This window comes from Zootoca vivipara, chromosome 11, assembly GCF_963506605.1.
Source record: "Zootoca vivipara chromosome 11, rZooViv1.1, whole genome shotgun sequence".
Taxonomy (NCBI): domain Eukaryota; kingdom Metazoa; phylum Chordata; class Lepidosauria; order Squamata; family Lacertidae; genus Zootoca; species Zootoca vivipara.
In genome coordinates, this window is record NC_083286.1 from 38,119,534 (window position 1) to 38,135,494 (window position 15,961).

Genomic DNA, 15,961 nt, shown 5'->3' on the forward strand with positions numbered 1-15,961 from the left:
GGGCCCTTTTGTCAGTGTTCTAGATTAAGGTGTGTCCGAAACTGTATTGTATTATTAAGTAAGGGATCTCATGCAGTCGAGGAGGGGACATTTGGGTGCTCTTTAATCCTACTTCTCAAACTGCAATCCAGTGAAAGCATACACCAAATTGGCCCCTTAAAGATTAATCTAGAAATCTAATGCTACTGATAATCTAATGCTGATAATCTAATGCTACTGATAATCTAATGCTAGAAATCTAATGCTACTGATAATCAATGCTACTGATAATCTAATGCTTCCATGGGGTCATGAAGAGTCGGACACGACTAAACGACTAAACAACAACAACAATGCTACTGAAATCATTACATGTGGACTCAATATACATAAGATGTCCGTTGCATGTATCCCACATTAATGCAGGTTGCTGCCTGCAAAGGCTCATGTCACAATTAATAGATTCCCTTAGTGTGCCCCCCTTTTTCTTTTTGCATGTTCGATAGTTTCCATCACATTCTGAGTGCTGGAGCCTTGCTAAAATTGTGGCACCTAAAGTAGGGAGAGGGTAGCCAATATGTTCAAGAGGGCTGAAGTGGGGTGGGGTAGGGTGGGGGTCTTCTTTTCAGGGATGACAACTGCTAAACCGCAGCGATTCCCTCCTCTGCGTCTATTTGAAACACCCTTAAGAATAAGGTATGGCTTTCTTCCTTAGCAGCGAGCACCTGAAGGAAGAAACGGGCGCTGCAAACAGTTCAAGGGAAGGCGATAGGGTGGTTAACCTATATAGGAGCGATTTTACCAAATAGCTACTCCCACCGCGGAAGGGAGGGCATGGCCGCTTAATGCACTTGTGCCACACAAAAGATATTGCGGCCAGGAGGAAAAAAAGACAGCCAGACCCCCCCCCTCCCACCAGCGTCCTTCAGATACCACACGGGGCGAACGGATCCCACCCGAGACCCACCCGCTGCCGGCGCCTTACTCCTTTGCAGGTGAGGCGAGGTCTTTCTTGCACGGGGTACCTGCAGAAGCTTCGGCCCGCGGAGACGCCCAAGGACAGCATGAAGGGAAGCCGAGGGAGGAAAACCAGCCCCGCTCCCAGCCAGGGACGCTCCCAGCTCCCTTCGCCGCCTGCCTGCCTGCCTGCCGGGGCGCACGCACAGCTCCCCCCACGTGCGCCTGTAGCCGCCGCCGCTTCGCGCGCTCGCCGCCGAGCCCAGCTGCGCATTCACTTCCGCCGGGCCAGGTCTCGTTCCCGCCGCCGCCGCGCGCGCAGGCGCGCCCCCTTCAGGCTCGCTCGCGCCCGCCCTTCCCTCACTACCTCACACGGACGACAACAACGCCTCGGGAGCGAGCCGGGGACAAGTTTGTGCCTCTCATAGCAGCAGCGGCGGCGGCGGCGGCGAAAGGACGAAAGCAGCTTCGTAGCGGACAGCCATTGCTCCGCCCGCCCGGTCTTTCTCCTCCTCCTCCTCCGGATCCTGCTCGCGCGGTAAGCTCTTCTGCCATCGCCCTGCCCTTCTGCATGGAGTGTGCCGCCGCGCAAAAGCCGCAGAGCGGTTGCCGTCGTAGCAGCCGCCCGTGCAAAAAGGGACGGGGCGGACACCTGGCTCTCCCAGATGTTCGTGCGCGCATGTTGGTGAGGAAGGGCGCCCAGCATCCCCGTCGCTTTCCTTCCCCCTTTTGCAGGTCTTCGCTCGCACCCCGCTCGCGTACCTGAGAGGTGGACGTAGCCTAGCTAGATGGAGAAAATGGGCGAGCGGAGGTGTTTGTGTCAGGTTTCCCAGGCGGGTTTCTCGCGTGTTGGGTACGCATTGCATGACTGTCCTCGGCTCGTGGGCTCTGAGCCCTGAAGCTGTCCACCTGCCAAATGTAGCTCCTGCTGGTGGTGCGTATGTGGGTGAACCAGGGGGAACCTGCCGAAAGCATTCCCAAAGGAATAACGTTTTCCGAAATAGAAGCAGCCACTTATATAACTCCATAAAGTGCACCGGGGAATGCAAAATGCTACCGTTATTTAAGGACACGCTGCATCCTCCTGCGCTCGGCAACGTTTGCCTCAAGTGGGCTGTGCCTCCATTAAAACAAAACACCGTTTATTATATGACAACACTTCTTGCTTCGCCATTGGCTAGCAACCTTTTGGATGTTCATCATCAGCCTTAATAGTCCAAACAGTATTTTTAGCATCGGTATTATGAAGTCTTTTCAGGGTGAATTGGGCAGCGGGCTGTGGGGAGGAGGAGAACCTATAAAGTTGTACTGGGGGAAATTTCCCATAAGTTACATAATTTCTAACGGAGAAGATGCTGGATGCAAATGAAGCTCTGAGTCAGCACTGTGTCACTAATCACAAGTTTGCATTGAGGTCACCATGTTCTAGCCTTCATCCTAAAGGGCAGGTCTATGTTGGAAGAAGACAGCTCTTATATTTATTTTCATAAAAAGGCATGTTCCCCTTTACCATTTATATTGTTCAGTTATGTGGTTCATTTAAAACAACAATGTGGAAAGCAATTTTGGGCTGCATTGATAGGTGATAAATTATTATTACTAATAATAATTTATTTCTATAGCAGCATCAGCGAGCATAGTGCTTTACAGAGTCCTTAAGGACATTGCATACATTGGAGGTAGTTGGTGGATTTTTTGAGGGGTGGGGTGGGGCAGCTGCTGCTGTTTTCATCCTTTCATCTCCTGCCCAGGGCTAATATGCCTTGTGCGTGGCCAGCCTGAGGCCTAGCTGGAATGTGCATGTGAGTTGCTGTAGGATGGTGATAGGAAGAGTTCAAAATATTTGCCAGGAAGCTGCCTTTTACTTGCAAAATGTTTTATCGATTGTTGTCAATTCATTTGGTTCCCCCGCCCCTAACAATCTAAACTGCCTCGGGAATATATAATTGAAAGATGGTTTAGACATGTTTTAAATAAATAAATAAAGTGCATGCCTCAGCAAAACCCAAAATGCAGCCTCACAGTAGACCTCCTATAAGATCCATAGTGACAGACCTGCTTTCTTTTGTGAACATCTTGAGCCCAGCAACATGTAGTCTGAGTTCTCATTGCCGGTGGTGCGTGCACTCATTCTTTAGCGCTGGGACTTGGTTTGTCATTAAAGGAAGAATAGAGTTCCCTTAAAGATATATAATGTGCCAAGCTTCCTCCCCCACCCCTGGAAACTCAGGCTTCAAGCAATTTCTAAAAGCTCACTTGGAACCCAAGCTTGCCCCATCTTAACCCCCTCAAGGTTCACAGAATCTTAGCACTAGGACTCGCTCCCCTGGCCTCTGAGTATGAGCCACCAAGCATATATAGCCTCCATATGCCAGTATTCAAAAAATGTACAACATTTGGCTCAGTCTGGTTTATCTAAATTTTATTGAAACATAAATTATTGCTTTCCTTTTGAACGCCCCCTCCTACACTCATAAATAGACCAACACTTGATATTGTTTCATTGGTAAAATTAGAGGGAAAATGACTATTACTCATACTTATTCTAAGTACAACCACAAAGGCTCCTGATTGAATGTTTGGCTACGTGATGCTGAATGTTACCTGTTATCTCTGTTCTATCCTGCTCCTCCTTTGTTTTTGTTTATACCAATTCACGAACCAAGAACTTACACATTGATCACTAATAATGAACCATATGTTGTAGATATTACTGAAAAAATTTTATGCTATTTTTGTGATATACAAATGAAATAAGAAGACTTGGTATATTTATTTGTATTATTAATTATTCCTATGATCCTTGTTTATAAAATACAATAAAAGGTTATTAAAAATAATAGCCTCCATATTTTGAGAACTAGGGAGAACACTTGAACAGATAAGGAAACACACCCCAGCTCTGCTCTTTGGGGAAACTGTACCCAAACTGCTGCAACCTCTCTCTTTCTCACTTCAACCCCTCCCAGAAGTCAATATTGCAACCCAACCAAATCCATGCATATACAGTAGTTGATAGAACTATGAATATGCTCCACCCCAACAGGCAGACAGTGTTGGGTAGCAATGCCAGCATAGCCAGCTTCCTACCAGCATAAACACCGGTTCCCTTAGCCTGGTGAGATGAACACTGCATCCCATAGTCGCCTTTGACTGGACTTAACTGTCCAGGGGTCCCTTTATCCTTCCCTTTTTTACCATAGGGCAGAAGAAAGGACCCAGAATCGGAGAAGAAAAATCTAGATATTCCAGAGTCAGGAAATTAATTTCTGTGTTGCGAAATGAAATAATTGCCTCTGTTCAGATCCAAATGAACAGAATTGACCTACTTGATAAATTGTATATTGTTGATCAGCGCTTGGTTCCATATCATTTCCAACTACTACATTTCCTCCCTTGTGTGCCCTTTAAAAAGAAGCATGGTGTTTTTACTGATTTTCAAATATACAGTATAAGGAAAAGAAAACAGAATAAAACCCATAATACATTGCACCCATTTGTATGCATACCTGCCAGCTGAGGGTGACACTTTATGTCTCTGTTGAAGGGGCTTCTCTAAGCCACAGAAGCTTTTGTCATTATAAATTGGTTAGTCTTAGTATGCCATGAGATTCTTAGTTCTTCTCTCAGTCCTCATGCAGGGAAATAGAGAGCTTAACAGGCTTAATTGCTTCCTGCATCCCCACATTTTGGCTCCTTGAAGTGCAGCAGTTGCATGTTGGGAGGCAAATCCCAACAAATCATCTATGTCAGGCATCCCCAAACTTTGGCCCTCCAGATGTTTTGGACTACAATTCCCATCTTCCCCAACCACTGGTCCTGTTAGCTAGGGATCATGGGAGTTGTAGGCCAAAACATCTGGAGGGCCGCAGTTTGGGGATTCCTGATCTATGTGCATGATCGGCTGAAGCTCTTCTCTCAGTCTACAGATGGTAGCAATGCAGAGGGGCAAAGCCAGTTAAGAAGAAAAAGGTAGTTTGATGAAATTTATCAGTGCCCAAGGCCTGGGGAAAGGGGGAGGAAGGAACCCTGTCTTTCTGTAAGCACTCCTTATCCCTTCCCTGTTTTGGTTTTTGGAGAGGAAAAGCAATGGGGAAAAGCAAAAAGATTGGTTAATGCAATACTATTTAATTGCATTTTTTTAAAAAAAGAAAATATATGTTGGAATGGGCAGAGCCCTACAGTCTATGATAAATGAGTCTTCATTATCCACAACAAACTCTTATAGCTTCAGCTTAATTATGTAAAGTGCCGTAGCATCGAGAAAAACTGTTGTTGAAATCAAAAAGCTTTTGCGTTCTCAGTTTTACTGGGTTCCCCTATATTTCCTTAGAACTAATTTGATTGTTCTTACTTTTGTGATTCAGGGGGAGCTTCACAGACCTTGAAAATGTCTTCTGTCAAACACCTTGTATACGCTGTCATCCATTTCTTGCGAGAACAGAGTCAGATGGATGCATTCACATCAGATGAACAAGAAAGCTTGGAAGGTTTGTGGTGATGACTGAAGAGTCATGATGCCTGATGGAAGTGTTGATGTCAAATGTGTGAAAACCAAGAGAGGCATTAAAGCTGTGTTTGTTTTCTTCTGTGCTGGAGGTTTTCAAGCAGAGACACCTTGTTAGAAGGTGACTAATAGCAGACAGACTTCCCAGAAAGGCAGCTTGTCGAAACACGACCAATGTTCCTTTGCAGTGTGTAACCCCTGGAGAGAGCTGGGTCAAATTGCAGTGAGCAGCCAGACCTGGCACCTGTTTTGTCTTCCTGAATGTTGGAAGATTCAAGACAGATAAGAGAAAGCAGTTCTACATGCAGTGCATAGTTAAATTGTGGAACTCACTCCCACAGGAGGCAGTGATGGAAGCAGCAATGGACGGCAGCTAGGGTGGCTTTAAAAGAGGATTGGGCAAATATATAAAGGATAAGGCTATTAATGGCTACTAGCCATGATGGCTATGATCTGTCTCCATGATCAGAAACAGCAATGCTTCTGAATACCAGTTTCTGGAAACCACAAGAGGAGAGAATGCTCTTGTGCTCGGGTATTGCATCCAGATTTCCTGCAGGCATTTGAGCAGCCACTATGAGAACAGGATGCTGCAGTAGATGTGCCATTGGCCTGATCCTTGTGTTCTTAGTTTACATGGAGCAACAATGAGGCTCAGTTAGCAGGAAACCACAAACTGGGTAGGCTTGGTAGCCAAAAATTGCTTCTGGAGGCTGGTGATGCTCATCTTTCTTGCTTCATCCACCACAGAGGCACAGTAAAGTCTTCCATGTGACATGCTTAGATCGAAGGCAAGGATAGGGAGGTTTAGCTCTAGGTCTGCCCCTCTATGTTGAGGGAATTTCAGCTGGGAGTGGCTCCCATCCTGCCTGGTATGTAGTCAACTGGAGCTTCTCAGGGAACTGAAAGGAGATGATGGCAAAACCATAGTTCATTTGGGAGCCATCTGTGAGCCAACAGCAGATTCATTACATACATGAAATTGTCTTATTCTAGGCCAGGCATCTCGAAATTTGGCCCTCCAGATGTTTTGGACTACAGTTTCCATCTTCCCCAACCACTGGTCCTGTTAGCTAGGGATCATGGGAGTTGTAGGCCAAAACATCCGGAGGGCCACAGTTTGGGGATGCCTGTTCTAGGCTGTAAATGAAGTGACCTGGACCCTGAGATCATCTGAGGCACTGCTTCATGTTCCTCCTCCACAGGAGGTTTGGAGGATGGCAACACAGGATCAAGCCTTTTCAGTGGTGGCCCCCTTTTGTTCAGAAAAGTGAACTGCAAATTTGCATAGGCATAACCCAGCAAGATAGAGTCAAATGGAATTAACATGCTGAGGGATTAGAAAATTTGTGCTTGATTAGAATTTTTCTCAGTGTAAGCAATCCAAGCATACGGTGAGATTAAGTGGCAGGGGAAGAAATGTGTTAAAGCTCAAGCAGAGCATGAAACAATATACAGTAACTTCATGAGAAGGTATATTGAGAAGACTATGGATCAGGCTATAGATCGAGATGGGGAACATGGGACTCTCCAATTTTTTTTTAGGCTCCAACTCCCATTATCCCCAGCCAGCATTGCCACTGGTCAGGGATGGTAGAAGCTGAAGTCCAACTTTCATCTGGCACATCACAGGCTTCCCACTCTTGACATATATATAGTGTGACTGTTTGCACAAATTGAGGGCATAGACAGGAATAGGAAGCTTATATAGAAGCAAAGAGAAGTCATGACCTATTAAGCAAAGTGGGCGGAGCAAGATGATGGGACTAATCAGGCAAGCTTCACAAATTGCATGGCAATTAAGGCCCTTTGTATGACTTACAAGACCTTTTACACTCTCCTACATAAATAATTTGGCCACCTCATGAGAAGAGAAGACTCTCTGGAAAAGACAGCTCTCATCATCCTAGGATTATTGACCATGTTGGTTGCAACTGATGGGAGTTTTGGTCCAAAACAGTAGGGGGCATCTGTTTGGGGAAGGATGATGTACATTACCTGAACTTTTTGGAGTAAGGGGTAGGGGAATAGTGAAGCTGTTGCAATAGTTTTACTATAAAACATGCTCATTATTCTTTAACAGCAAAGTAACTTAATAACATTGATATCCTATAAAACCATTCTGAATTCCAGAAAATTGTTTGGAAGTATCACAAACCTAAACTTTTATTTGAAACCATTTGTTTATTTTAGACTGTTCTATCCCAGAAGGTCAGAGTGCTTTATAGCAATTGCAAACAGATGATGCAGTTTGTTCTAGAAGGCCCGTTATTATTTTAGAAACCCTGCACCTTTGGTACTAATGGAAGTTCTGCAGATGACATGTTCATTTGTTTTTCTTGCCTGGATAACACATGCACTTTTGTTAAATCAAACATTTTTGTGACGTTAGAGAGAGAGAGAGAGAGAGAGAGAGAGAGAGAGAGAGAGAGAGAGAGAGAGAGAGAGAGAAATATATTGCAAGTTATCAAGATAGGTCCAGTCTGTCCTTATTTAGCCATAGAGAGGAATGATTGCCCAGCTCTTGTTGCCTGTCTGAAAGAGTTGACACTGTAGGAGTACATGAATGTGGTTGGTCTCTGATCAGTATAGAAGCAAGCCCAATTCAAACCATGGGCTCTCCAGCTGACTTGATTACTGTAACTAACCAGAGTTTGTTATAAATCTCAGTCCTCAGTCCAGATGACACAACAAGCCAAGATTCAGGGAAAATAAGCCCAAAGTTGTGGGGCAAGAGGGAGGTTTGTGTGAGCTCCTGAGACTTGTTCTAGGTCAGGCTCATAGTGTTAAACCATGGTTTACCATTTCTTGCAAATGTGGCCAGAGGGTGTAGTTGACTTAGAAACCAGGAAGATGTGATACAAACAGCCACACCATTATTTTCCCCAGATGATCCAAATTACCTTTTGATGGAGGCTGAGAAAGCTGACTAGTACTTACAAAGAACTACTTAAATCTATAAATACGTATAGATTTAAGTACTTATTGATGAAGCACGTTCCTGTGGCCAGGTTCATCAACTGAGTCTGGGTCAATTGGTGTTGACTGAGAGAAGGCAATGCTTTATTGATCCATTACATGTTAGATTTGCTGATTTGTACAGATTTAGCTGCCAAAATCCACCTCTGATTTCTTTCAAGTTCTTTGGTTTCTGCCATTAAATATCCTGCCTTTCTACTATCATGGCACACATATGGTCACCATATGTTCTCCCTTTTTTTTAAGGGAAATTCCCTTGTGCTGAATAGGCTTTCTCGCGAGAAAAGGGAAAACTTGGCAGCTATGATGGTCACCCTTCCGCAATAGTGGGTTTGATTCTGGTTTAAGTGAATTCTCATTATAAGGCAGCAACCATGGAATGAAGAATTTGTGTTACTCGTATATATTGGTAAATTAACAGGTAGTTTCCTTTTTAAAAAAAACAAAACATATTTCTCTACAGTGGCAATTCAGTGTTTGGAGACAGTCTTTAAAATTAATTTGGAGGATTCCCATCTTGCAGTACCTATACGTTTGACAGAAATGTTTGAAGATTCTTGTCACAAGGTAAGATTGTATTGGAGCAGATATGTTTATTAAGATACTGTAACTTAAATAATTTTAACAGGGCACAGTTATTTGTTTTCTTAGGCAGTTTTAGTTCTAGCATGTTGGTTGAAGAAAAGGGACTAGTGGTCTGGTTCAGGCAATCATATCTCCCCTTAATAAGCTAAGAACAAAGAACCTCACATGCAACTCCTTTTCTACTGCTTTTGCAACACACCTGAATTCATTGAAGAAGCCACCAATGAACCATAGTTTGAACGGGAAAACTTGGTGGTCACCATCTTTGGAACAAGCCACAATCTTAAACCATGTTTTGAGGCTTACTTAAACTTTTAAGATCCTGCCTTGTTCCAAAGCTGGTAACTATAGTCTCCTGGTTTGGACAGGAGACTACCATGTTGCATTCAGGCCAGTAAAGGGTAGCAGAACAAACTGCATGTGCGGGTACAAGGGTCATTCATATTTCATCTTATTAAGCAAAATAATGATTGTTCAAACACTGGCAATCTCTCAAAAGAGGCTTCAGTAATAAGTAAATATATACGTACAGATGAACTAAAAATGAATAAATATGCAGTAGTCACTATCCTGATATGTGTGTGCCAAATTTTTACTTGAACGCAAGTGTTTAATTTTAAAATAAATAAGCCTTTTATATGGGTAGAAATGTTCTGACGGTCAGGCACCTGTTACTGAGTTAACAAATAGATTACAAATTTCCGACACCCAGCGTTGAGCTGCATGCAAGAATCTGCATATTTATTAAACAGGTTTGACAATATTCACCACTTGTTTTGGGTAGAAGACGGTCACGTGCTCAGATAGATAATCAATGTTGTAGAAGCTGACTGCATGCAACTGAGTCCAGCATGGATTGCTGTACTTGCACACCCAAGATCTGGATGTTTTGTTTTAAAACCCAACGCAGTAAATGTAATTCATACTTGAATATTCCATATTACTATATTTTTTGATTGGTGTCTCAGTTCCCTGATGCACTTAAAAACAAGAGTAATATCCATACCAATTGATTTTTCTTGCCCCCTTTTTTAGATTATTCATCTGTACCTTGCGGAATAAGCTAATATTAGCTTATTAGCCTGCTCATTGCTGATAGGCCCACCCTGGCTAAATTTCCATTTAAGATTGGTAATAGCGGTAGCTAAATCTAGATAAGATTATTTAAAAAATGAGATTTACCTTTCTTTAAAATTCATATAGAATGAGATACTGCCTCTCTCAGATTCTTTGCCAGAGGATCTTGAGAAAGCTGACCAGCTGAAGGATGAAGGTATGTAACTGAGAAGAAGTAAACATACCATTCCATTTTGCCATAGCTTTCGTAGTTCAGTTGTCGGCCATATTGAAGTATGGTTCATGAATGATGCACAGTTATTCAGGCTTCTAGCCAATCCTGTTAGTAGAGAACTGTTTGGTATTGTATTAGATGCTGTATAATAGAAAGGAATAGTCTGCTGGCTGCTCTGGAGGAAATGAAAAAGCACAGGAAAACTTAAATGTAGAGCGCAATCCGTACTTGGAAGTAGGGCTGCAATGTTAGTGAGCTGGAGTCATTAAATTAAAAACTTCTAATCTACTAAAAAGGTTCCCTCATTTAATTGGGCAGCAGTTAAAATATATATTTTAACACAAACTTGTATAAAAAACTGTGGGCGAGTAGTTCAGTCTTGGAAGAGGCAGTCTCCCTTCTCTCTCACACACAGAGTGTGTGTGCCTTCTGAGAAGATAAACTACTATTAAACAAGGGAGTAATTCATTGTCACACTCCTGAAATTAATCCGTCAGCATAATATTTTCAGCTTGCCGGATGGAATAATCCTCCTTTCTCTCTCCCCCCCCCTTGTTCTGGAGGTTCTTCTGACCTCCCTTGGAGCCAAATTTGGGGTGGCCATGGGGGAGAAGAAGTCCTTGTACATGGCTTCCACTGAAATGGCTCAGTAGGTGATTCTGGCCCCCCAAGTGTTTTATTCTTATCATACAAAATAAAAATAAATAGAACAAAAATATGATTTGTGCCTGTGTGCTAATTTAATTGCCTATCTAAAATTTCTTTAGTACACTTGCAGCTCTGTTTGGAAGTAATCCCACTGAATTTAGTAAGACTTTACGTCCATAAAAGTGTGCTGATTGCAAGCGACACCTTTAAGGCATGTTCCGCCCCCTCCCTCAAGGAATGCTGGGCACTGTAGTTCAGTAAGGGTTGATGGGAATTGTAAGTTTTGTGAGGGATAAGCTCACAGTGGCAGTGTTGAATCCAGGAGCACTGCTAAACTGCAGACCTGCTCCTTCCAGAGGAGTGTGGTATCATCCAGAACAGGCCATCTTCACACCTCCCTGACGTGATAACTCAGGAAACATACCAACTCAGTTTTTTCAGGATTCAGCTTCATTTTATTGACCCACATAAAGCCCATTGCCATCTCCAAGGTCTCACCTCCACTGCCTCTCTTGATTCAGATGGATCAGATATATTGGAGTAACTGTTAAGTTTTTTATATATATATACAGTGGTACCTTGCAAGACGAATGCCTCACACAATGAAAAACTCGCAAAACGAAAGCGCTTTGCGATGTTTTTGGTGACTTGCAAGACGAAGTTTTCTATGGCCGTGCTTCACAAGACGAATTTTTTTCGGCAGGTTTTTTTATTTTTATTTTTTGCCATGGCAAACCGCACTTCGCAAGACGAAATTATCACAAGACGAAGCGACTCGCAGAACGAATTACTTTCGTCTTGCGAGGCACCACTGTACTGTAAATCCTTACAGTTGTTATCCTGTTCAGCCATGCTGTAGGCCTATGAAATAGGTAATAAAAGCTTTTCCCATTTTAGAGTTTTGGGGGCACCAAGGCTGCAGTTCTGTGATATGTCCAAGGCCCCCACTCATTTATGACATGGGGTCTAAACACAAAACTTTCAGATACAGTTATGGTACTCTAGCTACCAAACTATACTGACTCGCTTATTCTACCCAGTTTCCTCCTTGTTTAAAATGACGAAATCTCTTTAATTTCCGCAAGCAAAAGTCATATGTTGTGTCATTTTGTATCAAGGAAAATTGCATGGAAGAGGCATGCATAGTTCTAGTTGGCATGTGTTATACTGCTGAAAGCAATTTGTTTCTGAAAAGACAATTGCAAAGGGCAACAGAGTCATAAAAGTGCTTTATGTGGTGTAGTTTATAACAATCTGTGGCTGTGGAATCAGCATTCCAATTATCCACAAAATTTTATTGTTGCAATTTATTTCAGGTAATAATCACATGAAGGAAGAAAATTATGGTGCTGCGGTGGATTGTTACACTCAGGCTATAGAATTGGATCCAAATAATGCAGTCTATTATTGCAACAGGTAAATAAACTTGGAACAATGAATTATATCAGTCCTATATGTCTACAGTTCCCCAGAACACTGCTCCAAACTCTTGTCTTTGTTTGATCACCAGCATGGCTCCCCCCCCCCCCAAAAAAATCCCACTACATTTCCTTAAGTAGTTCAGTGCAGTCCATTGCGAAGTTAGTTTTGTTCAGGTGACTTTGCTGGAGATAGGGTTGCAATGCTAAATATATTTGCTTGGAATTAAGTTCTATTGATTGGAATCAATTTCCAAGAAAACATGATTAGGATTGGGCTGCAAATTAGTTTAAATGTTAGGATGTCCACATTACTGGATTGGGTTGTTGATTGGATGGATAGTCTCGTTGCTGATATATACTTTTCTTAGCTGCATTCTTTGTTCTTTTTCTTTTTCACTTCAGAGCTGCTGCTCAAAGTAAGTTGAGTAACCATAATGAAGCAATAACGGACTGTGAAAGAGCTATAGCAATAGATCCAAAATACAGCAAAGCATATGGAAGAATGGGGTAAGTAAATCTAATTTGTTTGAACATCAAATTAAAGTGTGTTGTCCTCACACACTTACACATCAGATATCAAACTCTCGCCACAGTTTACAGTATTCCCCTGGGATAATTTTTGATCTCTTGGCAACTGCCTATCAGATTTATTTTATTCTACCAGTACATCAACACAGCAGACTCTGTCTAAGAGGAGTCAATATGGATGTCATTGAGAATGATACAGCAGCAATAGCAACTATTAATTTTGTTTGGCCTAAAACATTAGATGTACAACTACAGTGCTAATCAATAAGAAACATATTTGAGTTAGATTGGTTAAGTTGGACCCACTGTAAAAGAGACATAAAGCTGGTGAGATGATACCTTTATTGGGCTACCTAGGACTGCAGATGTGCAGTTTTGAATTTAGCTGAACCTTTCAACCTTTAGCTGAACAGCCAAAATTACTAGTACAGTACAGGTAACTTGCATCTTATGTGAGGGTTATGTTCCAGGCCATTGTGCATGCAAGCAAAACCATGTAAAGACAGAACGACCCTTAGAAAGCCATTTTAAAAATCGCTGCACTTACATTTTCCCCAGAACCCTGTCCCCTTTCATTTTATTTTTATTTTGTCAAGCATGAAAAGCTGAATGCACACAAGTTAAATGCAAGTAAGCGGCAGGCTTGCTGTAAATTTTTGATAAGACTTTGCTTTTATATTTTGAAGAATTTTATCATTTATACAAGACATCTGTTTTTGAATATTGAAGTTAACTTTTTTGGGGGTGTGTGTGTGCAAGTAGTTTGTCTTGTCTAGAGTACAGAATAGCCTGGCACTGGCACTGAATGAGGTACTGCCCCACCAACCTCAACCTGACCCCATCTGTCTGCCTTCTTACTTAGGTACCAGTCAGAAGGTGGCTCTGCTTGTCATTGATTCTGGTTTCAGCTACTGTTGGGCTTTCTGCCTCCCGCTCTGCTAGTCTCAATGGACACCAGCCAGTCAGTGTAGGCAACACTCTAGTTCACTGCTGGGAGTTCCCTGACACCTCAAAGCCAAAACAGACTTATTATGTCTTTAAAGTTTTGTGGACTAGAGTCTTCTTCCTTAGAATTTCATCAGCATTTATATATTTTTTCATTTAATGAATGTGAATTAGATCAGACAATACAAATACTCTTTCAGATTGGCTTTTTCACATTGGCTTCCTTTGTTCGTATCAGATTGGCTCTGACTTCAATGAACAAATACCAAGAAGCAATTAATAGCTATCGAAAAGCCCTGGACCTTGATCCAGAAAATGACTCCTATAAGTCGAATCTGAAAATAGCTGAGCAGAAGTTAAGAGACATGTCCAGTCCTGTAAGTTGGCTTTCAAACTATTCATTCAACTATTGTAATGACTCAGTGCTACTTTGTACAGGATTGATGTGTGTATTTAATTTTCAGACTGGAACTGGGTTAAGTTTTGACATGGCAAGCTTGATAAACAATCCTGCCTTCATTAGCATGGTAAGTGCATTTAAAATTACTTTTTTTGTTTTGCTCTTTCTGTTTCATGTCTTATTTTGCTCTCATTGATTCTTTCCTTTTGCTATAATGAATTCTGCTCCCACGTCTTTGGAATGTATTTCAAAATAGTTTTGGGGAGGGTCTTATAGCTGCTTAGAAACTGGACCTACATTGTATATCCTAGTAAAATGAAGTTTTCTATGAGCCTCTCAAAACTGAGACCCCGTAAGGTGTTGGATCCAGAGCTGTTTGGAATGGAACTCTGCCAACTGGGTGCTCTCATAGGCAGAAGGGAAGGAGGGAGATGCAGTTTTTGCCAGTTGCCCCCTAAGGCCCCCCTACACCACCTGAAAACCTGCTCCAGAATGTTGGAACATCTTCCAGAACAGTGTGGTAGGTGGCTCTTGGAGCCGCAGAGGGCAAGGGAAATTGGCAAAAATTGCCAAAAATTGCCTTGTCCCTTTTCCTCTAGCAGGAGCTTCCGCTGGATCCAGGTTGCTTCTGCAAATTGAGAAAGCCCTTCTGTTTGCAAAACAGCAGGTTTGGATCGAGCCCAAGGCGTTTGCTTGCCAGACAGCTTAGGGTTGGTCAAAGGTTTGACCTCTGTTCACAATGCTGTGGAATTTCAAGCCTCCTCTTTATTCACTGTGCTATGCGCTAAACACTGGCTGCATTACAACTCAAGGCATTTCATCTATTTCAGGCAGCGAGTTTAATGCAGAATCCTCAAGTTCAGCAACTGTAAGTATGAACTAAGAATGGAGTCTCTGTTATGTTAAAAGACATAAGTGAAAAAGTCTTTGGCATACCACAGAGGATATTGTTGGGGTTTTTTGTGGGGGGGGGATGACTCTAAACTAGAAGTTTTCACCTCATGGGCACACATGTTCCCCCCCCCCCGAAGGCACTCCCTAGGGCTAAAAAGTAATTAATCATTTTTCTTACTAGTAATAAGCAGCAATTCAGGGATTGGCAAGAGCAAAAATCTGTTAAATATTATGTGTGCTGCAGATAGGTGAAGAAGAGGCTTAAGACTCTAGAATCAAAACTGACCATGGGATCTCAGAGACAGCATAATACATGAACAGACCTTGAATAGATTAAAGGAGGTGCAGAAGACCAATACTTTATTAGCAAATCACACTTTTATTAGCCAAGTATTTTATTGTTATTCAGAAGAATTCAACAGGAATTTCTCAAGCACAGATCCCCATTGCAATGACTCAGAATTGTGCAAGAGAGCAGCTGTGCCTTCTAAAACTCCCAGTTGCTTTAATTGGAGTTGTGCAATTGACGTCCTTCCCAGGGCGACAGCTACATTTACTTGTAGCTTATATAATATGGCAGAGAACACTTGATAAATCTCTGAATCTCTCTCTCTCTTACACACACACACACACACACACACTTACACACACACACTCACACTCTAATGCCTATATTTCTCCATGTATCTAAAATCTTGTAGGATGTCGGGAATGATGACAAATGCTATAGGGGGCCCTGCGGCAGGTGTTGGTGGCCTCACTGACCTGTCAAGTCTCATACATGCGTAAGTGATGTACATACTGCAATTGCAAGTTAATATTATTTA

The 15,961-nt window shown here is 42.4% G+C and overlaps 2 protein-coding genes across 3 annotated transcripts in view; one reads left to right on the plus strand and one right to left on the minus strand.

The window, feature by feature from the left end:
- Positions 1-1,161, minus strand: part of NLN (neurolysin) — a 29,551-nt gene extending 28,390 nt beyond the window's left edge. Inside the window, exon 1 of one of the 2 annotated variants that reach the window (XM_035100812.2) lies at positions 1,005-1,161. In XM_035100812.2, coding sequence (XP_034956703.1) covers positions 1,005-1,045 — 41 coding nt within the window. In that variant the 5' untranslated portion in view covers positions 1,046-1,161. Of the gene's footprint in view, positions 1-964 lie in introns of both variants that reach the window. The other variant, XM_035100813.2, reaches the window with a different exon arrangement.
- Positions 1,162-1,260: 99 nt separating this feature from the next.
- SGTB (small glutamine rich tetratricopeptide repeat co-chaperone beta) overlaps positions 1,261-15,961 on the plus strand; it is a 28,385-nt gene continuing 13,684 nt past the window's right edge. The window contains exons 1-10 of the mRNA XM_035100818.2: positions 1,261-1,474; positions 5,304-5,426; positions 8,886-8,989; positions 10,211-10,280; positions 12,263-12,362; positions 12,770-12,874; positions 14,079-14,217; positions 14,305-14,367; positions 15,071-15,108; positions 15,836-15,919. Coding sequence (XP_034956709.1) covers positions 5,327-5,426; positions 8,886-8,989; positions 10,211-10,280; positions 12,263-12,362; positions 12,770-12,874; positions 14,079-14,217; positions 14,305-14,367; positions 15,071-15,108; positions 15,836-15,919 — 803 coding nt within the window. The 5' untranslated portion in view covers positions 1,261-1,474; positions 5,304-5,326. The remainder of the gene's footprint in view (positions 1,475-5,303; positions 5,427-8,885; positions 8,990-10,210; positions 10,281-12,262; positions 12,363-12,769; positions 12,875-14,078; positions 14,218-14,304; positions 14,368-15,070; positions 15,109-15,835; positions 15,920-15,961) is intronic.